A 24,867-nucleotide genomic window follows, 5' to 3' on the forward strand; every position below is an offset into this window, starting at 1 on the left:
ACACTGGTAGGAAAAAACGGAGGGAGGGGGCCTTTAATAGCACCCTTTTTATTCCTACATTGGAGCCAAATGTAATAACACCCAGGATAAATCCGTGTCCTGCTTACACCACCCCAGTGTCTGCATGTCTGCTTTATGCTGAAATGTTCAGCTGTGTTTATCAGTAACGAGTGAGAAAAAGATGAATTGTTGATGAAACTGTATTAACTAAGCAGAAACAATAATCATGGAGAGTGTTTCCATAACAACCTTAACTATTATTCTGTCCTCTCCCCGCAGCACCCTCCCTGAATGACATTCACCAGGTCTTTGTTGTCTTTGTTTAAGTAATAATTGAACAGATCTAGTGTTGCTGGACCTGTTACCCATACTGGCACACCCTGAAGAACATAACAAACATCACATGTGGAGAGAATGTGAAATCTCCTGCAAGACAGTTCCAGTGTTAACTTGTTAAAAAAAGAACCCAAAGGCAGCAAAGTTTTAAACAATTATCTGTCAGAAGATTTTAGCGTGGGCTGCATAGTGGTGCCATGGTTAGCGCTGTTGCCTTGCAGCAAGAAGGTCCTGGGTTCAAATTCCAACCTGGGGTCCTTCTGAATGAAGTTTGAATGTTCTCCCTGTGCATGTGTGGGTTCCCTCTGGGTACTCTGGCTTCCTCCCTCAGTCCAAAATATGACTGTCGGGTCGATTGGTCTCTCTAAAGTTGCCCTTAGTTGTGAGAGTGTGCTTGGGTTTTTTTTGCTGTGCGTCTCTGTGTCGCCCTAGGATGGACTGGCAACCTGCCCAGGGTGTATCCCGCCTGCTTGCCCAGAGAATCCTGGAGATAGGCACCAGCCCCCTGTGACCCTGCGTGGACAAGCAGGAATAGAAGAAGGATGGATGAAGATTTTAGCATTAAGATTTTCATTTTTACCTGCCCAGCCAATAAGGAACAGCACAGCATTCCAAGAAAACAACATCCGGCTATGTAGATCCTGGTGGTTTCTCTGGCTCAGATGTTTCAGGGATGTTAGGAACAGGAGTGAGTCATGACCGCAGGCCTGATTCAATGTTACACTGCAGTAGTCTGCTGCATCAGTAAATGGCGCAGTAAGATGGCACTTCCGGTCGGTAACAAGATGGCGCCTGTGCTTGGCTTAGCCGCAGTCACCGGCCACTTTTTCAAACTTTTCTCCACTAACCTCCTCTTTTCCACCTTGCTCCTGTCTGCGATCCTCTTCAGTAGTGTCCCTGCTACCATCTCCTATGATCGCCAGACTCTTTTGTCCTTCCGTTCGTTCACGACCGCCCAAGATGCACCGAGGACGTACCTCCCTGTTTGTTTATCTGCGTGGCGCACTGGCCCGGAGCCAAACAACGATTCCAACCAAGGCACCTTTGTTTGGTGACCTGAGCACCACTTCCGCATTCCTGCCAGGCCGCGTTGCGGCGCGGTTTCTCCGTCCAAGTTTTTTAAGGTCGGTTTATCTTCATTCTTCAGTGGTTTCTCCTCCTGTTCCCTCCATAAGTGTTTCTTATAAACACCGTGGATGTAACCTTGCTAATATACGTCCACTAACTCCAGCTGTTTCTGTAGTTTCTGATTCCTCCATCTCACTCAGCATGGCTCTATTAAATACCCACTCTGTTAACAATAAGTCCTTCCTGCTCAATGATTTAATTGTCTCTAAAAACCTGGATTTTCTATTTCTGACTAATGTTTGGCAGCAAACATCTGATTATTCTGGTCTGATTGACCTCTGCCTGAGTGGTTATTCTTTTCTTAGCCAGCCCCGGGGTTCTGATCGTGGTGGAGGCCTAGCTGTTGTTTTCAGAGACCATCTTCCTTGTAGCTCTACAACCTCTGGTCACTTTACTTCCTTTGAACTGCAGCTGATTAAAGTCGGGCATAAGGACCCGTTCTACTGTGCTGTGGTCTATCGTCCACCTGGTCCAAACAGCTCTTACCTTCAGGAGTTTAGTGACGTTCTATCCTCCACTGTGAAGCTGTCCAGACTGGTGATTGTTGGTGATTTTAACGTCCACGTTGATGATCCCTCTGACCACTTTGCCATGAATTTCTCCAGCCTTATGGACTCCTTCAGCTTTACCCAGCATGTTTCTGGCCCCACACACACTTGTTTTTACCCTGGGTCTAAATGCTGACAGTGTTTGTCCTGAGGATGTTTATATTTCAGATCACCATTGCATTTTCTTTAACTTGTCAGTTTCTGTGTCCCCACCTCCTGCTCGCCGTCTGTATATTGGCGACTTTCAAGCCTTTGAGTCGCCGAGCAGCTGAATAGGGGAATAATGTTGACGCGCCCGCTGTTCCACTTGTAAGTCAAAGTTCCAGGTTAAAAAAGTCCTTTATTTGTTATCAAAGCCTTAAAATCCGTTGAAAACAGTGATAAATAAAAGAAACATTGGCGACTTTCAAGCCTTTGAGTCAGGCATTCTTATGTCTCGGTCTTTCAGTGGCAGGGCAATGCTGTAGTGCCCATCCCTCAAGGTCACCGTCTTGCTGGCCAATTCCATGAACTTCATGTCTTCCTTTGACAGCCACATCTGTTCATCATTGCTGCTCTCAGGAAAGTCCATCTTAAACTGCTGTTTCCATAGCTTGTCCAGTGTGACAGCAGAAACTCTGTTGGCATTAACTGTTGCCAGACATCCTGGCCTTCCACAGCATTCTTGATGTGCAAAAGGACGCTGAACTCCCTTGGTCCAGAAAGGCATACGTTTCCACTATTCTTTGACCTCTCTTTGATTTTACTTTAACTGGCACAATGGCAAGCTTACAGTCTTGTTCACCGGCCCCAGTAAGGCCACTAGTCTGGATCGTAACTGGAATGTTATCTGCCTCATTACCAGGTTTAACTTCACTCTTCTCTTTATGGTGGATATGGAGTATACTTGCATGTCTAAGACCACAGATTTTACATGAAAGGCGGTTTCTGCATTCTTTGCTTATGTGCCCAGTATACAAACAGCCGAAACAGATGCCGTTCTTTTTAAGAAAAGAAATCTTCTCATTATGAGGTTTCTTATCAAGCAGAGCACATGACCCCAGTGGGTGTCCGCCTTTGCAGAAAAAACAAACCTTCACAGTGCTGCGCCGATCTTGAGTCCATGTCTGATTCTGTCTCTCAACATCAGAGACCATTGTAGCGAAGCTACATCCTTTGGCTCTTAGGTGTGGAGAACGTTTCCCTCCATTGCTGGCCTTGGCTGAAAGATGTGTCGCTGGAACGTCACATAAATTTCCAAAGACAGGATCTATTGCAATTTTAACTTGACGCTCAAGGAAGGAAACAATGTCAGTGAATGCGGCTCTGCGATGTTGCCTCTCCTGAAAGTCACATGCTACTGTTCGCCATTTGTCTTTTAACTTATATGGCAATCTTCTAATCACAGCAAGCATATTGGCGGGTGTATTTAATTCAGAGAGATCACTAATCTCTTCCATTGCATTGCAGCATCCACGTAAGAACAAACAATATACCTGAAGAGCTTTTCCATCTTCTGATCTAATCAGTGGCCATGAGTGAACTTTGTTCAAATAAGCAGATGCAATCACATGTCCATTCCCAAAGTGCTCATTCAGCAGAGTCTTTGCCTTTATGTATCCAGCACTCTCAGACATATTTTGACAGCTTTTAACAAGTTCATTGGGCTGCCCTTTGGTGTACTGTGCAAGATAATGCAGGCAGTCGCCAGCATCACCAGTCTTTGCTTCTATGACCTGTTCAAACGAGCGCATAAAGGCCTGAAAATGTAAAGGATCACCATCTAAGGTTTGAATCTCCCTTTTGGGCAGTGAAGAAAGACTCTGCTGATGGACCAACATACAAGTCAATTCATTTTGTTTTTCCATAATGGACAACAGATTTTCACTGGCTACTGGATGAACAGCTTGTGGCTTAGGAAAAAGTGGAATTGATCGAAAAACGTCAGAAGGCCCCATAAGAGTGGGTGCACGCTTTTCCCTTTTCATAGTCTGTTGCACTATTTTTACTTGAAGCTCTGCATTACCAGTGATTGTGTTTCCCTTTGTAAGCATCTGTGTAACAAAAGTCTCTGCATCCGCATCCAGAATTCCATGGCTGTTTCCCTTTGTTTTAAGATATGATTCCATTCCATTATATTTCCGTGAAGCGACGCTCCGCATAGTGGATCCAGTTCTCAGCACGTTAACCTTTGCAACAGTTGCAGCTATATCTGCTTCAAGCTGAAGTTGTTCTTTCTTTATCCTCAATTGTTCCTCTTGCTCTTCGAGAGAGTGTTTTTCCTTCAGCATATGTTGACGTGTGAGCAAGGCAGCCATTTCAGCTTCCGCCCTGAGACGTGCAGATGAAGTAGATGATACTCTTGAGCTCAACCTACTGTCTTGATTAGACACACTGCCAGATGGTAATGCATCATCATTAACATCATTCTGGGGATTAAGAGATGACTGAGGTTCTTTTCCAGGGTGCTCTAACATCTCCATTTCTCCTCCCAGGGAAGTTTCCTGTAATTGTGCTTTGTCAAATGATGGCCTCCCCGAACATTTAGCAGTTTCAGAAAGCCATATCTTAACATCCTCCATAAACCCTTTATTGTATTTGGCGATGCTTGAGAACCATGTATTTTGTTTATTTTTCTCATCAAATGAGATTAGAGAAAGTAAAGATTCATGCAAAGCACTGGCATCCTCAAATAGGTGTGTTAACTCATCAAACTGTTTTTTGACTTGTGAATGATTTGTATCATCTTTCATTAGCTCTTTAAGAGACGTAATAACACTTTTCATTTTATTTACATGCCTTTTCCGATCTGTTTGGATGGTTTCAACTTTGTTTGCAAGGGCTTTCTCAGTGAGAGAAATTAATCTTTTATCCTTTTCAAATTTTCCAACAACAGATGCAGCCTGTGATCCATTCATTTTAAACATTCAACATAAGCAGCATTCCAAATCCAAAAACAAAGGCAACAGCAATTCCTTCAAACTCAGTTGAACGCCTGCAGAGCCGCAACACACACATACACCATGTCCAAGAGCAAACGTAGCGGTGGGCGTGTCACAAAAACATCCTCGAATGATCAGAATCCACACTGTGTTCCAACAAGCAATACGCAGCACAAAACACAGTTTACATACCACCGTCGTCTCCCCCTTATCTGTCAGACCAGCTGCTTTAATGGGTGAAGTGGCGGCGGTGTGTGGGCTCGCGTCGGCGTTTATTCAGCGCTGATTGCGGACAGCTCCATTGCCGTCGCACGCCGTCTTTTTTTGCTGACAGATATTGGCGACTTTCAAGCCTTTGAGTCGCCGAAAAGCTGAATAGGGGAATAATGTTGACGCGCCCGCTGTTCCACTCGTAAGTCAAAGTTCCAGGTTAAAAAACTCCTTTATTTGTTATCAAAGCCTTAATATCCGTTGAAAACAGTGGTAAATAAAAGAAACATTCTAAGCTTGAGCGGTCAGCAAAAAAGTCGACTTTCCCCATCACCCACTCATTCTCCCATTCCATCACCTGCACAGGTGATAGCAATCACTATTACTATTACCGACACCACGTGACCCAAGGCAACGCCTATCCACAACAGTCTGGTTAGTTCTCGTTTTCTTAATGAGAGCACAGCTAGCAATTTTTCTGCTGCTTTTGATCCACCCTGTTCTTCTGATAACGACGCAGATTCCTTAACTTCTCAGTTTAACGAGCACTGCCTCTCCATTCTGGACAACATCTGTCCTGTCAGAACCAGATCAGTTCCTGCAGTGAACCCTGCTCCCTGGTTTAATGACAGCCTTCGCAGCCTGAAGCGCCAATGCAGAAAAATTGAGCGTTTGTGGAAAAAAACCCATCTCCACGTCCATCTGCTGCACCTAAAGGATCTTCTGACATCCTTTAACTCCACAGTCAGAGACGCTAGGGTTTTCTATTTCTCCAACCTGGTGTCCCAGAGCAAAGGGAACCCCAAGGTGCTGTTTAACACCATCAGCAGCATCGTCTCTCCTGCCTCTCCTACAGCCTCCATCCACTCTGTTACAGACTGTGAGAACTTTCTGTCTTTCTTTGTGGACAAAGTCAATAAGGTTAGATCTAGCATCTCTCCCTCAGCCTTATCGCTGCCTCTCCCGACTCCAACCAGGCCCATCATCCTAGATAGCTTTGCTCCTGTTTCTTTGCCTGATTTAACTAAACCAATTAACTCTATGAAGACCTCTGCATGCCCCCTCCACATCTTACCCTCATCTTTGTTTAAAAGTGCTTTTCAGTCCATCGGTCCCGGCGTGCTCTCTATAATTAATGCTTCTCTGGTCTCTGGTCAGGTCCCTGCTTACTTTTAGAACGCTGTAATCCACCCGCTTCTTAAAAAAGTCTTGACCCCTCTCTCCATAGCAGCTTCAGACCCATCTCTAAACTTCCGTTCATCTCCAAGATCTTGGAAAAGGTTGTGGCTAAACAACTCACAGCTGCTCTTGATGAACATAACATCTATGATAGCTTCCAGTCAGGTTTTCGTAGAGCTCATTCTACTGAAACAGCTCTTCTTGGGGTCTCTAATGACCTTCTGACTCACAGTGATGCAGGGGACTGTTCTGTTCTGGTCCTACTGGACCTGACTGCAGCCTTTGACACTGTTGACCATCACCTGCTACTGGAGAGGCTGAGAGACTGGGTAGGCCTATCAGGAACTGCTCTGGAGGGGTTCTCCTCTTATCTTTCTGAGCGTTCCTTTTCTGTGGCCGTCTCCAAGTTTAGGTCCTTCACCACCTCCCTTACCCATGGTGTCCCACAAGGTTCTGTGCTGGGGCCACTGCTCTTCCTCCTCTATCTGCTTTCTCTTCAGCACATCCTGAGCTCCTTCAAAGGAATCTCCTACCATCTTTACGCAGATGACATCCAACTGTACATCTCCTTTAAGCCCCATGAGATGTCTAAGCTGCAGCTGTTACACACCTGCTTAGACTCTATCAGAACCTGGATGGTGGGAGCTTTCTACAGCTGAATGAAGATAAAACTGAGATCCTCATCTGTGCCCCAGACAAGCTGGTTCCCAAAGTCAGAGACTCTCTTGGTCAGCTTGCTTCCCACACCAAACCTTCCGTCAGGAATCTTGGCATGACCTTTGACCCAGCTCTCACCCTGGATTCTCGTGTCAGTTCTCTTGTTCACTTTTCCTTCTTCCATCTCAGGATCATTGCTAAGCTGAGTCCCCTTCTGTCCCGCTCTGAACTTGAGACAGTTATCCACACCTTCATCTCCTCACGCTTAGACTACTGTAACTCTCTTTTCACGTGTCTAAGCAGAACCTCCCTGAACCGTCTACAGGTGGTTCAGAATGCCTGTGCTCGGCTTCTGACCAAGTCCTCCAAACACACCCACATCACCCCGCTTCTCCTCCAGCTTCACTGGCTGCCAGTCAACTTCAGGGTTCATTTCAAGATCCTGGTTCTGGTCTATAGGGCCTTACATGGACAAGCACCATCTTACATTGGTGATCTTCTTAGTCCCTACACCCCCAGCAGGTCCCTGAGGTCCAGTGATCAAAGCCTACTGGTTGTGCAGCACCAGGCTAAAGACCAAAGGTGACGGGTCATTTGCTGCTGTGGCCCCCAGACTCTGGAACTCTCTCCCCCTGAGCCTGAGATCAGTGGACTCAGTGGTCTCCTTTAAAAAGCAGCTGAAGAGTCGTCCAAAGTGGCTTTTGTATGACCTTCTTCACCACTCTCCCTTTATTCTGCTCTCCCCACCTATTTCACCTTCCTCAGGATCCACTGATTTCCCTCTTTCCTATTCACTCTCTTTCTTAACAATTTTAATCACTATTGTCTATTTAGTTGCTCATTTAAAATATATTTTTAACCATTTTCTAAATTCTTTTATATATTTTTACATTTTTTGTTTTTGTGAAGCGCCTCGTGATTTTTATCTTGAGAGACGCTATAGAAAAGATATTTTCTTCTTCTTCTTCTTCTAAATGCAAATACCATGAATTCATGATAAGAGATGAATACATAACATAGACCCAGTCCTGGTTAGCTTCATCGGGAAAGATTTATCTTAAAAATTATTGAGAAAATACAAACTAACTGTGTCAGCTAATACGCCTTTTCTTTTTCGAAATGAACAGGTTTGAGTTGTTTCTGTGCTCCAACACACCTGATTTTAATCACAGGTAATTAACACATCTGCAGAATACGCTGAGGGAACTCGCTTTGAGGCAACTGCTGCTTCATTGGAGAGAGTTGTTGGCTGGATCCCAGTTAAGCCTCTTTTACAGTGAATGTGGAATGCGGCCCCGTTTTCTAAATGGCATCAAAGAAAATTATTGAGTGCAATCAGAGCATCCACTCCGGCTGCGGTGCGGTTTGGATCTGGATGCGGAGCTCTGGAAAGTTTCTGCATGTTTCCCACATGTGGATTGTTATGAAGATAAAGAATCCACATGAGCCAGACACGATGTGAGACGTGGAACAGCGAGGTGCATCTGATAGATACCAAAGTCAGACCGGGTTGTGTTATTTTGGGAGGTTTGTACTGTATTGCTAATGACAGCGATCTCAGTTTACAGTGTATGATATTCATTTGGTGCTGTTGTGGGAGCAGAGATCCAGAGATGTTCAGCACATGAACCACAGTCGGTGTGACTGAGTCCATTCAGAAGCCGTCTGGTAACCACATTCACGTAAAGCAGACGTTAGTGCAGGATCGCTCAATCCCGGTCCTGGAGGGCTGGCATCCAGCACGTTTTAGTGGTTTCTCTGCTCAAACACACTTGATTCACTGGTTGAATCACCTGTGCAGCAGCTCATCAGGCTCGGCAGAAGTCTGTTAATCACCTGCTGATTGAAATCAGGGGTGTTGCAGCAGAGATTAAACTAAAACCTGCCAGTTACCGGCCATCCAGGACCAGGATTCGGCACCCCTGCTTTAGTGTCTGAATGAGAACTGAAGTGGTCTAAGGGTTGAACTGCAGTCTGTTGTCTCCTGCCAAAATGTGAAAGGCATGCAGTGTTGTTTATTATTTAACCTTAACTAATGTTGCAATTAAACTTCCAAGTAGCAAACACATCAAAGTCCTACAACTTAAGAACGGATTCATGTAAAATCTCCTCACTCATTCAACTTGTTTGGTCTGACATTGAGCTAAGTGGAAGATCAGAGTCATTCACAACACAAACTCGGAGTAATTCACCAAATTCGTCCGATGCAAGTTGCTCGTTCATCCAGACTGCAGCGAAGCTGCTTGGGAGGACCTAATGGAGAACATCCCTTCTTGCCAGGGCTATGAGTTAGCTCTGCACCAGCCTTGTAGAAGACAGGCCTGTAAGTGCTAAAGCCTGGTTTATGCTTCTCCGTCAGCTCCGCAAGGGACAGACACGCATGGATTGACGGAAGCGTTTTGCTCTCACACTTCTCCGTCTCCTGGAGAGTGTTGCAAAGCAATTCCCCGCCAGGACAACAGAGGGCGTAGCGCTGTTCTGTGGTATCCTGTCATGTATCGCTCCAAGATCGTGTGTTTATATTGTGTTTTCTGTGTATTTAAGAGACTTTTAACACGGACATATTTGTCTCTCATTCTCCCACCGCTTCATGCGCTCCCCACCTCTAAACCCACGTTTCCTGTCATTTCCGTCCACAAATAAAACGCTTGCTGCGCATCTTTTCACTCCTCCAGTCACGGGAGGATTAAACGTTCATATTTTTAGAGTTTTTTTCGCGAGGTATTCTTCAAGCTTCTCCGTGTCTGCCGCTTGTTATCCTCGGCTCTCTTTGCAATGGCGGCGCTGTAAACAACAGCGGTGTCCTGACCAATCACAAGCTTGCGTAATCCGTCTCGTTCGACGGATGTTTAAAAAAGTGGGCTAGACTACGTATGTACTTGCGTGCCTGCCGGAGCCCTACGCAAGGACGGATAATGGCGTTGCGTGTCTCCGCACTGATGCAGACAGAGAAGCATAAATCAGGCTTGACTGGTCATGTTTTGCATTTAGCTGAAAACCTTAGTAAATTATTCATTAACCACTGGATGGATATCAACACATCTTAAAAACATTAGATCTACAACAGACTAAGATAAGCAGTCTGCCACTTTTCAGCTGTTGCAACCTCTAAAGCATTAGTTACTAAATGAATTAATGCAGTTAACTTATAGACACTGAGCTATGTGATGGCGGCCAAGAGTCCGTCACAGCAGTAACTCTGACCACAATGCTGGACATAACATGACATTATTTACAGGACATGACTAAAGCAGTCATCACTGATTCCTCCACACATGCTAAACCTCTGGCAGGAAAGACAACATGCCTTTCATGTAAAGCTTGGGTGCAAACATGTTACACACATTTCTGAAAATGCATGACAGCTAAATCTGTAGGTTGCAACAATTTTTCTGAATGCATCATTTTGTCATGGATGCAAACTTATTAAAGAGCCTCTAATCCAAAGAGGTTTGCAAAACCCTTTACAAAACCAGTGTTCATAGATCCAGGATTCGTGCAACTGCCATCCCCTGGACAAGAAAGCGTGCATGGAAAACACATCTGAGGCTGTCCCCTGGGTAAGCCTCCATGTTTTACTCTGACAGCACTACCAGCTAGCTTAAGGGTAAACAGATAAACACAAGTCCAAATCAAAACTTTTGGACCCTGTAAGAGCTACACATGGCATTTCCATGGAAACACAGTTTAAACTACATAGTGTGTGTTGAAAGACAACAAACGTCTGTCCATTTAAAAAATAGAAGAAACTGCCTGTGATTATCAATGGTTTTATACTGTAATTATGGGTAAAAGATGATAACACAAGGTCAGAGGCTTATTTTTAGAGGGCCTTCATTGGTAAATCTGTGAAAAAGTCCAGTTTCTATCTGCGTCCAACAGATTTTTATGCCATTTATCAGGCTGTTGTGTCCCAGCTGTAGATTTTCAAGTATAACTAAGTGTTCTCACTCTGGCTGCAGCCATGTGAGATAAAGTAAGCTTACAGGTCTTAAAATAGCAGGAGGGAACTTTTAGATTGGTTCAGTCCACACGTATGTTTAAAGAAGACCAAAGGCCTTTCTAATGAGCTGGATATGGCGGTCCTGCAGGTCTACAAACAATAATGAGAAGATTCTCTCCCCACACACTCATTTAAAACAAACAGCTGGAACAAACCTGGCTGGTTGTTAGATCTGGGTTTACCCGCAGCTACAGGTTACAGGATGTGTTAACTGTACTTTTTGACTCATTGATAATAATTTAAAAGATTGTTTTTACTTACATGCACTCAGAGAAAGTGATTTTGTGAAAGGGTAGCAGATGAAGGTCCAGGCAGTATCTCTGGCTTGTTTGCTGTTGTAGTTTTTGGATTTGAAACCCGAAGCGTCCTTTGGCAGATCTGGAGTCTGCCCAAGTCCAGTACAGGACGGGAAGGGCTGTCACCGGAGAACCCAAAGTCATACCAGGGCCAAGTTGAAAAACTCTCTGGGGGGCTAAATATAGGAACAAGTCAGGGTTCAGCACACACCCCCTCCTCCGGTTTGGCTCTGGTGGTCCTCACTCGGGTTGGAGGTCTAGCCTCAACACGTCCTTGTAAGTCAAGCTGTTCATTTAATGTCTCACTTTGAACAAACCCAAAGATTTGGGAGTGAGAAAACCCAAATGACAAAACATTTACAAATTCCAGAATTTAATGCCTCAAAATGTAACATGGCAACAAAGAAATCTTCAAGTGAGACCAAGAACACCTGATTAGGTGGCTCACAGAGTGGAAAAAGCAGGAAAACAGCTGTACTAAAGCAGTTACAGAATTAAAGAAAACATTTCTCCTCCAAGATACAATAAAGGGTGTATTATAAAATATTCTATTGTAATTAAAGACCAAGTCCACTGAGAACTTCACAGAGTTTGTATTTGTTATTGTTGGCATGCGGTTGGCTAGCTGGTAAAACTCCAGGATTAGAAAAGCGTGACAGATCTACGTCACACTGTCACTAACATTCATGGACTCACCCATCTGGACTCACGACGGGGAAGGCTGTTGTTGGTTTAGCGTCCAGGAAACAGCAGGGAATGTCTTGGCTAGTAGAAGCTAACCGTTAGCAACTCCACCACATGGCAGAACTCCTCCAGGCTTGTGTTATTTGTTGAAATAAAACATATATGTTGCAGAGCAGAGTCAGTGGTAGAGTTGTGTTGCTGTCAGCCAATCAGAGGCAAGATCTCCCAATATCAGGAAATAAGAGTCCAGAAACTTCCATATGAAGTTCAGCTGAACTGTGGCTCACTTCTATTTCCTGAAAACTGGTGCGCCAAATCTTTTTTTCCCCATAGTATGACTTACCAGGCGTTCATTCCTACTAGAGACCAGAGACCTACTACAAACCAGAGACCAGATACCTATGCAGTGGAACAGTGGAAGCTGGGATCTGCAGTCGGCCTGAATCTGCGGTTTCCGAGTCTGCAGCAATACCTTCTCCTTGAACCCCAAACCTGTCACTCACAGTTTCTGGTCAGCAGAGGGCTGCAAAGTGCTTTCCTGTGTGAAGCCGTGCACGAACCACTGAAACCAGTTTGAAAGCATTAGCTTATTCTGCTCTCTCTACCTATTCCACCTTCCCCAGGATCCACTGGTTTCCCTCTTTCCCATTCACTCTCTCTCTCTCTTTCTTTACATTTTTTAGTCACTTGTCTATATTTATATTTAAAATATATTTTTAATCATTTTTCTAAATTCTTTTTTATATTTTACGTTTTTGTTTTTGTGAAGCGCCTCGTGATTTTTATCTTGAGAGGCGCTTTAGAAAAGATCTTTTCTTTTTCTTCTTCTTGGAGTGTTAAATAGTCTTTTGTGTTGCTTTAACATTTTTAAGGAGTGTCAAATTGAAAAATTGTTTTGAAATTTCTACTCCAAAACCTCAGTATCCTATGGATAAAATGCAGAATTTGAATTTAAATAAAGAAAAGGTCTGGACCAGGTCAGAGGTCACCCCCACCCCCAAGCCCTCATTGAGAATAAGAAGTTACCTGCAGACATCTTTAGAAATATGTGACACTTCCATGAAACAGGGACTAAACATCAGAATTAAGGCTAAATTGTTCTTAAATCCCAACAATCTAATAAATAAAATCTCACAAGTGGCCACCAGAGGTCAGCAAAACACAACAGTACCATCAAAGTTGAATGAACATTTCTAATGACGTTCATTTTAAAGTTAATGACTATTTGAGACACCTGAAGCAGTCAAACAAATGGTTTCCTGTTTCTATCAGGTCATCTTCCATTTTAAATTCATCAACAGAAGTTTGAAAATATTACACAGATGTCAGGGAAAAGAAAGTTTCCAACTGCGTTTGAATCGTAACAAGTCTAAGCTTCTCCAGCTCTGTAACACCTGAAAGACTTGCTGATGAGAATGGAGTGTGACACTATAACAACCAGGTTTCAAATCTGGTTTTTATGCCTTCAGGTATCAAACATTGTTCATTTAGAGGGTTTTGGTTGTTTTCGTTTTTTCACCGCTTCATTAGTCACTGTCACGGTTCACCAAATGTTGAAAATAATCACATATGACTACTGGTGAAACTCATAATTAAAAAAAAGTTTTTAGAACTCAAATGTGTGGAGTTAGTTCAGTCTGTTCCTTGTTTTAAGTACATATAACTCAAAGTTTTTAATTAACCGAACAATGTCTTATTTATTGAGCGTAACTTCAATAAATCAATAAAGAACAACTTCACTTGAATGGGTTAACAAAAAATTTAAATTCATTATTTTATGTTTCTATGTTATTCTGTTTGTCTTTATGCCAACTTAAAGTGTGTCTGATAAACAGACATATACATATTTGTTTTTTAATTTTTTCAAGATTTTAAGGTTCTCTTAATGATTTTCAAGTGTCTTAACGGTCTTGGGCCTTATTATCTTTCGGAACTGCTTTTACCTTACGAACCATTGCTGCCTCTGTGTTTCTCTGGCAGCCATCTCCTTGTGATTCCAAAAGTCAGGACACATACCCAAGGTGTCCTTCCAATTTTATGGTCCTCGTCTCTGGAACAGGCTGTCAGGGCCGTAGAGAAGGTTCTTGTTTTTCAGAGCAGGCTTAAGGCTCGCCTTTTTACCATAGATTTTAATTGATATCTGTTTTAGCTGAATTGCTGGTTTTATTTTTATTGAATGATTTATATTTTAGTTTTATTAGACATTCATGTCTTAGTGTTTTACTATCTTTTAATCACTTTTTTAAATTTTACTATCCATATTAGTTCTTATTATTTTTATGCATCTCAGGCCCTGTCCACACGTAGCCGGGGATCTGCCAAAATGTAGATATTTTCCTTCGTTTTGGCCTGTCATCCACACGAAAACGGAGTTTTTTCACACGAAAACGGATCTTTTTAAAAACTCCGGCCAAAGTGAAGATCTGGGTTTTCTCCGTTTTGGGTGTCTGCGTGTGGACAGACAAAACCGGAGTTTTAAGGTCTGCAACGTCACTTTCCGTGACAAAAAATGCTGACATCACGTGTGCGACCTGTGTTTACACTAGCCGACAGCATGGATGCCCTCAGAGCTGCGCTCGCTTTATCAATTGTCCAAGCGCTTTCTGCTTGTTTGTTTTTGCAAGTGGAATTACTGCTCCTTGCGGAAGACCACAGACGAAGGACGAGGTTAAGAACGGGGGAAGTACTGCCGCCTACAGGTCTGGCATGTCCTTAACAACGTATTTATCCGGGTACGTGTGGACAGAGTTTGTTTTTTAAACAAGGTGGTGCGGATGCAAGTTTTTGGAGGGGCGGATATTCGTTTAAAAAAAAAACCCGGCTACGTGTGGACTAGGCCTTATTTGTTCATGCAAGTGTTTTCCTCTGTGGGGCCCTCTGCCTCGGGGGGGGGGGGGGGGGGGGGTCGACTGTGGTGGCCTGGGCACACCTCAGGGAGTGCTATGAGGGTGGTGGGGGTTTTTGCCCTACCTCCCTGGGAGCCCTGGGTTGGTTCCTTGGCTGCTGCGGTCGATCGACTACTACCGAGGCAGATGGCTCACCTGACGGCGTGCCATTCGTTACCTAACCCACCTGAACTCGTCCTAGTGTTTACTTATGATATATTTTTTATTTTGTTAAGTTTTGTGTGTGTGCATGTGTGTATTTGTTGTTCGCGCGTGTGTGTGTGTGTGTGTGTGTGTGTGTGAGTGTGTTTGGGTGCCTGTTCCTTAGGAAATGGGTTGTGTGATTTTTTTTTTTGGGGGGGGGGGGTTGCAAATGTCATAATCATTTTTATATTTTTGGGGAAATGATGGGATTGTGGGTTATATGGGGTGATTTAAACCTGTAAATACTTTGAGCTGTATATTTTGTATGTGAAAAGTGCTATACAAATAAAGTTTGATTGACTGAAAATATTGTGGATCTATAAGAAAAAATAACCAACAGTTTTGGTGGATTTCAGGAACAATAAAGAACTGGTGGGCGAGGTGCATTGTGGGTAGTTAGTTGTTTTGTCTTATGTTGCGGTGTTTATGCATATTTATTGTGGGGGATTGTTGTTCTTCATTCAGTGCTGCAAACGTGGTGTTAGGTATTGTATCATGTTGGTACCATAAGTGAGGAGGTTGGCCACGGGAATGTCAACGCTGTGCCGTTCCACATTAACTGTGGTGGTTCACACCAGATGTTCTTGACTTGGCTTTGGGTGTCCCACTCTCACTGACTGTCACAAGTGCTGGTGTTAGCTTCTGCTTTCACCTGCTTGTCATTTTAAGTAAATTCAACTTATCTGGGTTAAGGTACAGAAGTTAAAAATTCTAAGTATTCAATTCTTCATTTAGATTAGTAACACAAACTAAGAATGCCAAGAAGAGAGTACCCAGAAATATATATATATATATATATATATATATATATATATATATATATATATATATATATATATATATATATATATATATATTTAACTTAAAACTTTGTTTGACTTAAAAATATTAATCTAAACCAGCAAAATAAAGTGTGTTTTTTCAATTATGTCATTAACTAAAACTTTTGAGCTATATCACCTTATCAAGTTTTACAGTAATAGTTAAATAATTTTTTATTTGTTTATTTCATTCAAAATATAAACAAATAAAACATATTAACAATGAGATATACATAACAACAAAAAAACTCATTTGAATGAAAAGGAGCAGAATGAAGAAAAACATCTTTTAATTTCTGCCCCCTTTGAAAAAATCTATACAATTTCCGTTTGTCAGACACGCATACAGATTAATTTAGAACTTTTTCTTGTTCTTAATTCAAGAGCGATCATGATCATTGATTTAATTTACATTTTCATAATTACTTAGCACACTCAATTTGGTTCATTTTTTGAATATATTAAGTATTTTTGAGTTTCTTTGAGTTCATACTGAGTTTTTTTTGTTTCCCTTTTAAGGTTATTCCGTAATTTAACACCATTTACAGACATATTCCATTCCTTAATTTTAGTTCTAAATCTAGGCTTCATAAACACATCAGTTTCTTTCAGCATGTAATTGCTAGTTCTCTTTTCAAATATCCCCTGAATGTTTGCTGGCAGAGTACTTAAACTGGCTTTATAGATAGTTTGTAAGATTTTCCAGTCTTTTAAATCATGAAATTTCAGTAATTTATATTTAATAAACAACATGTTTTATGGATCCCTACAGCCTCTATAATGGATGATTCCCAAAGCTCTTTTCTGTAAAATAAATAGGGGTTGTGTATAGTTTTTGTATGTTGCTCCCCAGATTTCTTCACAATAAGTCAAGTATGGAACAATCAGTGAATTGTACAATGCCAACAAACCAGAATTAGTCAGTAGTCTTTGGTTTTATTCAGGTCATATTTTTTAAGTTATGGTGAACTTACAGTTTTTAGGTAAGTGCATTTAAAAATTATTATGCTAAATAATTATATGCTATAATAATCATAATTATTAACTTAAAAATCAGTTTTCTCATTAATTTTGAGTTCAGGTTTGCAGTGTTTGGGTCATGGGAGCAGCAGCCCTGCGAGGCAGCTTCTCAGGTGGGACCCCAAAGCCAACCAACAATCCCTCCAGCATATCCCACATCTCACCTGGGGGTCTCCTATCAGAGGGACGTGCCTGGATCATCTCAGCTGCCTCCTTTCGATGTGGAGGAGCAGCGGCTCGAGTCCTTACCCAAAGCTCATGACCAATTTATGTCCCGCTTCACTTCTTTGCTCTTTAATCAGTAAAAAGTGTTTCCCAATTCATCGGTCAGATTGAAACCAATCCCAGAACTGTAAAAATCCAGGTTCATCCAGTTTTGTAATGGATTAGTCAGCAAAAATGGTATTTTAAAGTCTCTTTCTGGAGTATTTCTCTTATCCGATGCCACCATCTAGTGGCTGACAAGCATATCACACAAATCATTTCTCCTTTAGTTTTTTAAAGAAGTCATGCTTCATGTTTCTGTTTATAAAAGTGCTTCTGTAGCCGACAAACAGCTGAAACACGCTGTTTTACCAGTATTATTCTCATGTCATGTTGTGTTCTCATATAGTTATATTTTAGAGACTTTCTTGTCCGTGAAAAGTTCACCAACTCTGCATCCGCCGAGGTATTCCTTAAATATGAAGCAAGTAAGCGGTAGTCTAACGCTATTGGTTATTTCTGGTCGGCGCTCAGTTTCCTATTGCACGGAGCTCTGCGGGGCAGGGGCGTGCTTAGCACAAAATAAAAAAGATGTATTGCTTACATTTTATCACAGTACATGATAATATAATCACTTTTATGGATTTCTGACAAATCATCCATAATTTCTGAAAGGGGAAAACTCTGGAACGCAGCTTTAAGTCAGTTCAGCTGAAAGCTTATACGGCAGCCGTTACAGAAATCAGGTGCACACAACAGAAATGAGCATTATCCAACAGGAAAGCTTTTACTGCTAAATGTTTAACCATGAATGGTTCTTAGTGAGAAAAGCATGTTGTCTGACGAAAAGGAGTGCCAGGGTTAGGGTTAGGGTTAGGCCTCTGATCCACATGCACACATTGATTCCCTGAGCTGCGTGAGTGCACCTCTGTAGCACCATTGTGCACGCCTCCCACAGGGTCTCCTAGTTTATGAGGCACCGCTCACACCAATCCCTTCAGCCTCGGCCCCACTGCACATCTCTACTTCGGTGGTCTTCAGTCAGCCCTATGACAGCAGATGCATGCACCTTTGTTTCCTAAACAACGGAGAAACAACCAGCTGACTCTCAAAGACACAAAAGGCAGAAGAGGCAAAGTGGAGGAAATCACCGCTGTTGACGTGCGGGAACAGGAGTAGGGTCTTTCTCTGGAGCCAGTTAATTAAGACGTGTGTTTTTCTTACTTTTCCAAGTGAATGACTATTAACAAAAGAGGAGAGTCTTCTCCTCATTAAGGTAATGGAGTGGGAACAGACTGGTGACTGGGTTAGATGAGCAGTGACATGCAGAAAGGCCTCCAGGGGTTTAGGGAGTTAGGGGAAGAGTGAGGTAGAGGTGAGCGCATCAGGAGCTGATTGGCACGACAGCAGATGATAAAAAGCCCTGGCTCGTGCTGCTGGATCCATTAGGAGATCGCTCAGGTCCGAGGAACTCACAGTGACAGGCACCAGGGTTCCCGTTAGACAATACTAAAACCTCCCCGCTAAAACAAAAGCTCGTTAGACAGAAAAGTTTGTTCTTGTTCTTTCTGTTCCCACTGGGAGTCAGCGGTGAGATGATCCCTCTGTGGAGAAAGTCACACAGGTGAGTTCATCCAAAACACAGGAAGCCGCCGTGGAGGCTGGCAGGACAAAGATTTGTCATTTAACCTGTTTTTCTCCCTGAGATGTTCCTAAAACTGACTCAGTCATTACATCTGGTCTCTGGCTTTATCACTCGGGTCTTGGCTGTAAGAACATGAGATGTTGTTGATTGTTGTAGAGAATGAATGAGTGAAAGTAAAGAGAAACGTTTTACAGTGGTACTTTTTGTGAGTGATGCAGTTGGTCAAGTGCTAAAGACCTCTCTGATGCTAATATCTTCAGTAGATGACAAACTTTTAAAGATGCTTCTTATTTTTTGCTCTCGTAAATTGCAAGAGATGATTGTCAGGAAGTTGAGTTTCCGTTTGAGGCGGCTTTCCCTCCTGTGGAGGAGTTTAGGGATCGTGTTCACTCGTGAGGGAGCAGTAGATGGATGATTAACACATTTTTGGTGAAAACCAGAACATTTCAGCCAGTTCTGCGGGGGAAACCCCATGCACCTCAGGTAAAAACTTGGAAAACTGCTAAAACAAAGGTTTTAATTATCAACACAAAGACATTTTCATGTCATTAGGTTGCACTGACCTACTTCAGATGAGCTGCAGAGCCACCTGTGGCCCTGGAGAGCAGGTTGCAGACCCCTGGGTCAGTCTGACTTCCATCCCGCATGTGTCTAAAACACCTCTCATCCTTCAGGAGGACGAGCCTGGTGCTGAGCTGGCTTCTGATCTGGACCTCTCTGCAGCCACTCTCCCATAACTACGTGTCAGCAGTCAACCTGCGGCGTTTCATTGGTTGTGCCGTCCGAGAGTTTACCTTCCTGGCTAAGAAGCCTGGTTGTGGAGGCCTGCACATCACTACTGATGCCTGCTGGGGGCGCTGTGAGACATGGGAGGTGAGGAGGGGGGAGGGCAGTAACTCCGCTGCAGAGAGGAGGGAGGAGACGAAAGCAAACTTCCAGCAAAAAGGCAATCAGCCTGCTGTTTTTAGGGATGACCGTAAGCAATCAGAGGAAACTCAGTCAGTTTCACGGTGCTGGCAGAAACAAGTGCTGTGGATGGAAGGAGGGATGGGGTGGCTGTTCCCGGATGCAGAGGTCAGATGAGGGTCATGTGAGACAGCAACATACAGCAGGAGTCTAGACAAACACAGACCGGCAGAGACAACTGTGTTCTTCTCTCTGTAACGAGCAGCTGGTCCACATCTCGAGCTGAGGCAAACAACTGGTTAACTTTCACAAAAACAAGTGGAAAGTGCAAACCGGAGATTAAACAACAGCCTCGGTTTCCTTTGCTATGCTTCAAGAGCAGACAAATAAAAATGGGATCTCTGTTAACGGAGTTACATAAACGCATCACAACAGCATCCGTCTCCGTCTCTGCAGATGCTTGATCAGCTGGGACGTGTTGGGCAGAGCTCTGACTAAACAGGAATTCTTCCAAAAACCTCACATGGTGGAGACTTCTGTCCATGTGGACACATGGTTCCTCCTGCTGGAGGTGTTTTAGCCTTCTCAAAAGAAAGTGGATGAAGATATGTTTTTTATAAATAAATAGCCTAAATCGGTTACCTTTGACACTTTCAGGTTTGCTGAGACAGCATAGCATAGCATAGCATAGCATAGTTTATTTATATAGCACATTTAAAATACTCGCTCACACTGTTTACAGTGGGGATGGGGAGCTGCTGACGTCAACTGAGGCTATAGTCGGACGGTGGAAGGAATACTTTGAGGAGCTCCTCAATCCCACCAATGCGCATTCCGAGGAGGAACCAGAGCTGGGAGGCCTGGGGATGGACTGTCCGATCTCGGGGGCAGAAGTTGCTGAGGTAGTCAAACAACTACACAGCGGCGGAGCCCCGGGGGCGGATGAGGTTCGTCCTGGGTATCTCAAGGCTATGGATGTTGTAGGGCTGTCATGGTTGACACGTCTCTACAACATTGCGTGGTCATCGGGGGCAGTTCCTAGGGAGTGGCAGACCGGGGTGGTGGTCCCCATCTTTAAGAAGGGTGACCTGAGGGTGTGTTCCAACTATAGGGGGATCACACTCCTCAGCCTCCCTGGAAAGGTCTACTCCAAGGTACTGGAGAGGAGGGTCCGATCGATAGTTGAATCTCAGATAGAGGAGGAGCAATGTGGTTTTCGTCCTGGCCGTGGAACTGTGGACCAGCTCTATACCCTTGCAAGGGTGATGGAGGGGGCATGGGAGTTTGCCCAACCAATCCACATGTGCTTTGTGGATTTGGAGAAGGCTTATGACCGTGTCCCCAGGGGTACCCTGTGGGGGACGCTCCAGGAGTATGGGGTGGGTGGCTTTCTGTTAAGGGCCATTCAGTCCCTTTACCAGAGGAGCGTGAGTTTGGTCCGCATAGCCGGTAGTAAGTCGGACCTGTTCCCAGTGAGGGTTGGACTCCGCCAGGGCTGCCCTTTGTCACCGGTTCTGTTCATCACTTTTATGGACAGAATTTCTAGACGCAGCCGTGGTGTGGAGTGTGTTGAGTTTGGTGGCAGGAGAATCTCGTCTCTGCTTTTTGCGGATGATGTGGTCCTCCTAGCTTCATCCAGCTCTGACCTTCAGCTCTTGCTGGGTAGGTTCGCGGCCGAATGTGAAGCGTCTGGGATGAGGATCAGCACCTCCAAATCTGAGACCATGGTTCTCGACCGGAAAAGGGTGGCTTGCCACCTCCGGGTCGGGGGAGAGGTCCTACCTCAAGTGGAGGAGTTTAAGTATCTCGGGGTCTTGTTCACGAGTGAGGGTAGGAGGGATCGGGAGATCGACAGGCGGATTGGTTCGGCGTCTGCAGTGATGCGGACGCTGAGCCGATCTGTCGTGGGGAAGAGGGAGCTGAGCCAGAAAGCCAGGCTCTCGATTTACCGGTCGATCTACGTCCCAATCCTCACCTATGGTCATGAGCTTTGGGTAATGACCGAAAGAACGAGATCGCGGATACAAGCGGCCAAAATGAGTTTCCTCCGTAGGGTGGCCGGGCTCAGCCTTAGAGATAGGGTGAGGAGCTCGGACATTCGGGAGGGACTCGGAGTAGAACCGCTGCTCCTCCGGATCGAAAGGAGCCAGTTGAGGTGGTTTGGGCATCTGGTCAGGATGCCTCCTGGACGCCTCCCCGGGGAGGTGTTTCGGGCATGTCCTGCCGGCAGAAGGCCCCCGGGTCGACCCAGGACACGTTGGAGAGGTTACATCTCCAATCTGGTCCGGGAACGCCTTGGGGTCCTGCCGGAGGAGCTGGTGGACAAGGCCGGGGAGAGGACGGCCTGGAGCTCCCTAGTTGGGATGCTGCCCCCGCGACCCGGACCCGGATAAGCGGAGGAAGACGAGACGAGAGACGAGACATTTAAAATGCAGCATGGGAGCTGCCCAAAGTGCTGCACAGGCTAAAACAAAACACACCCATTACAAGGAGCTAAAACAAAGGATAAAAATCTCAATCAAAGGCAGATAAACCATGATGAATACTAAAATTACATTAAAACAATGATACAATAAAACACTAAAACGAGTCACTGTCTAAAAGCCAAAGTGTAAAAGTGGGTCTTTAAACGAGATTTAAAAACCGCCAGAGGCGGAGCCTGCCGAACTCCAATGGGCAACGAGTTCCATAGCTTTGGGGCAGCATGCACAAATGCTTGATCCCCCCGCGATTTGAGTCTCATCCGCGGCGTGTACAGCAGCGAAAGGTCAGCCGACCTCAACGTGCGGGTGGGCACATATGGAGTGAGAAGGGCAGAGCGGTAGGGAGGTGCGAGGTCGTTGAGTGCTTTAAAAACAAAAGTCAGTAACTTAAACTGCACTCTGAAAATGACAGGGAGCCAGTGAAGAGTGACAGGACAGGGGTAATGTGGCTACGTCGGTGTGTACCTGTCAAGAACCTGGCAGCAGCGTTCTGAACAACCTGCAGCCGATTCAGGGCAGAGTCCAGAACACCAACGAGGAGGGCGTTTACATAGTCCAGGCGAGAGGTAATGAAGGCACGAATGACTTACTCCCAATGCCTCAGTTTCAGGATTCACATCAGATCAGTAAATGTACCTGTTAAATGACTCCGTTTTCTTTCTTTTTTTTTTTTAAGACAAACGTTTTGCAGGTTTGAAGATGTTTATCTCATACCTGCCGACAGTTTCGACTGAAAGCTTCAGTTTTCCTCAGAGCGTCATCTCTACACTTCGCTGTTGTGTCATTTATCAGCTGGTCTGGGAGCGTTGTTGAACCACGCCCCCAGACCAGCTGGACCTCCCTCTCGCTGGCTCTGGAGGATGGAGTCCCAGGTGTGTGATGGGGTGCACGCCCCCTCATCCTGGCTGATGGTGTTGCTGCCTCATCTGCGGATCTCCACATCAAAAACTCTGTCATCTACTTGTCCATCCAAAAGACAAGATAGGGCCGGATAAAAAAAATGCAACATCATATATGAAATACCACACAATCCATGCAAGAAACATACATAGGGGAAACAGGAAGGACCTACAGTACACAAAAGAAGGAACATCTAACAGAGTGTGAGAGGGAAACAAGGGGACATTTGACCAGAACACAAAAGAACACAGCTGAACAGGAGACCAAGAAATCAGCCATAACAGGTCACTGCAGGAGGACGAACCACATCATGGACCGGGACAATGCAAGAATCATCACATCTGAAAACAACAGCTTCAAACGATGGATCGAGGAGTCCTGCGAGATCCGGAGGCAGCAACACCATCAGCCGGGATGAGGGGGCGTACACCCCATCACACACCTGGGACTACATTCTCCAGAGCCGGCGAGAGGGAGGTCCGGCTGGTCTGGGGGCGTGGTTCAACAACGCTCCCAGACCAGCTGATAAATGACACAACGGCCAAAACTCGGATGACGCTCTGAGGAAGACTGAAGCCTTCAGTCGGAACTGTCGGCAGGTATGAGACAAACATCTTCAAACCTGCTAAACGTTTGTCTTAAAAAAAGAAAATTGAGTCATTGGATTTATAACAAAGACAAAATGAACTTTTTAAATCTAACATGTACCCGTTGTTTTTTCCAGAAGCCCATCCTGGAGCCGCCTTTCATCGAGTCCTACCAGCGGGTCTGCACCTACAACGCCTCGCGTTTAGTCCACGTAAGACTCCCCAACTGTAAGCCCAACGTGGACCCCATCTACACCTACCCTGTGGCCCTGAGCTGTTCCTGTGGGGTCTGTCTGACGAGCACCACTGAATGCATCACGTCTGTGTGAACATGTACCAGATTTGTGTTTTTGTTTTCTTGCTCATTAGATTTAGTTTTTCAGTCCTGTCACATTGTCCGCAATTAAAATGCTAACGGCTTCTTTACTTCATTTTTCAAAAGTAAAACTAAATCCTTTAGTTGTGTTACTACCAATCAGTTTTAGTTCATTTCTAATATGAGAGGTGCGTTTAAAATGCTGCTTTTTATCTCAGAGATTATAAGTTCTGTAATAAACCGGTTTGGTCTGCTTCTCGTGATGTTACGTTTGCAAGAAACATGATTCACCTCCATTTAACCCTCCCACTGCCTTTATGGGTGACCCCACCAGGAAAGTTGACCACTGAGCAGGGTTGATGGTTTATCCCTTGGGTCCACGTGGCAGGGGTGAGGTGGTGCGCACTCCTCACCCCTGCCACATGAACCTAAGTGATAAACCATCAACCCTGCTCAGTGGTCAACTTTCCTTGCAGAGTCACACCCAATAGGACAGTGGGAGGGTTAAAGCCACTTAATTTTGTTCCTGCAGTGGTAACTCCACTTATCTGTGTATTTGATAAGCGCTTAACCCTGTAGTGGTCCAGAGACCCTGCTTGGTTATGTAGAGGAATGGATGACAACAATGAGATGATCCAAAAAAGATTTCTGAATGCAGGAAGAGAATAAAAAGCCTCTGGTGACACTGATTTCTACAAAACGAAAATATTCACTAAGAACTGATGACAAAAATATCATAACTATCGTGCATATCCATCAATACTAAACCAGGGAGAGTGTGTTGATGGTTTGATGAGAATATATCGTGCTTGAAATGGAAGGGGAACCCAGAAGTCAGAAGTCCTCCTTGTCCTTGATGAATGAATGAAAGATTCTGATTAAATACTTTGTTTTCTACATTGTTGAATGTGCTGACAACAAAATCCCACAAAAA

General features: G+C 44.3%; 2 protein-coding genes across 4 annotated transcripts in view; one reads left to right on the plus strand and one right to left on the minus strand.

The window, feature by feature from the left end:
* Positions 1-11,419, minus strand: part of syne2b (spectrin repeat containing, nuclear envelope 2b) — a 153,543-nt gene extending 142,124 nt beyond the window's left edge. For all 3 annotated transcript variants that reach the window (XM_070546924.1, XM_015968900.3, XM_070546923.1), the window contains exon 1: positions 11,244-11,419. The gene's annotated coding sequence lies outside the window, so the exon portion shown is untranslated. The remainder of the gene's footprint in view (positions 1-11,243) is intronic.
* Positions 11,420-19,057: 7,638 nt separating this feature from the next.
* On the plus strand, positions 19,058-24,254 carry gphb5 (glycoprotein hormone subunit beta 5). The gene is made up of 4 exons (XM_054741450.2): positions 19,058-19,133; positions 19,182-19,224; positions 19,416-19,614; positions 23,755-24,254. The coding sequence occupies exons 1-4, from the start codon at positions 19,058-19,060 to the stop codon at positions 23,944-23,946; spliced, it is 510 nt and encodes a 169-aa protein (XP_054597425.1). The 3' UTR covers positions 23,947-24,254.
* The last annotated feature ends 613 nt before the right edge of the window (positions 24,255-24,867 follow it).

This window comes from Nothobranchius furzeri, chromosome 18 (genome assembly GCF_043380555.1).
Source record: "Nothobranchius furzeri strain GRZ-AD chromosome 18, NfurGRZ-RIMD1, whole genome shotgun sequence".
NCBI classification, from domain to species: domain Eukaryota; kingdom Metazoa; phylum Chordata; class Actinopteri; order Cyprinodontiformes; family Nothobranchiidae; genus Nothobranchius; species Nothobranchius furzeri.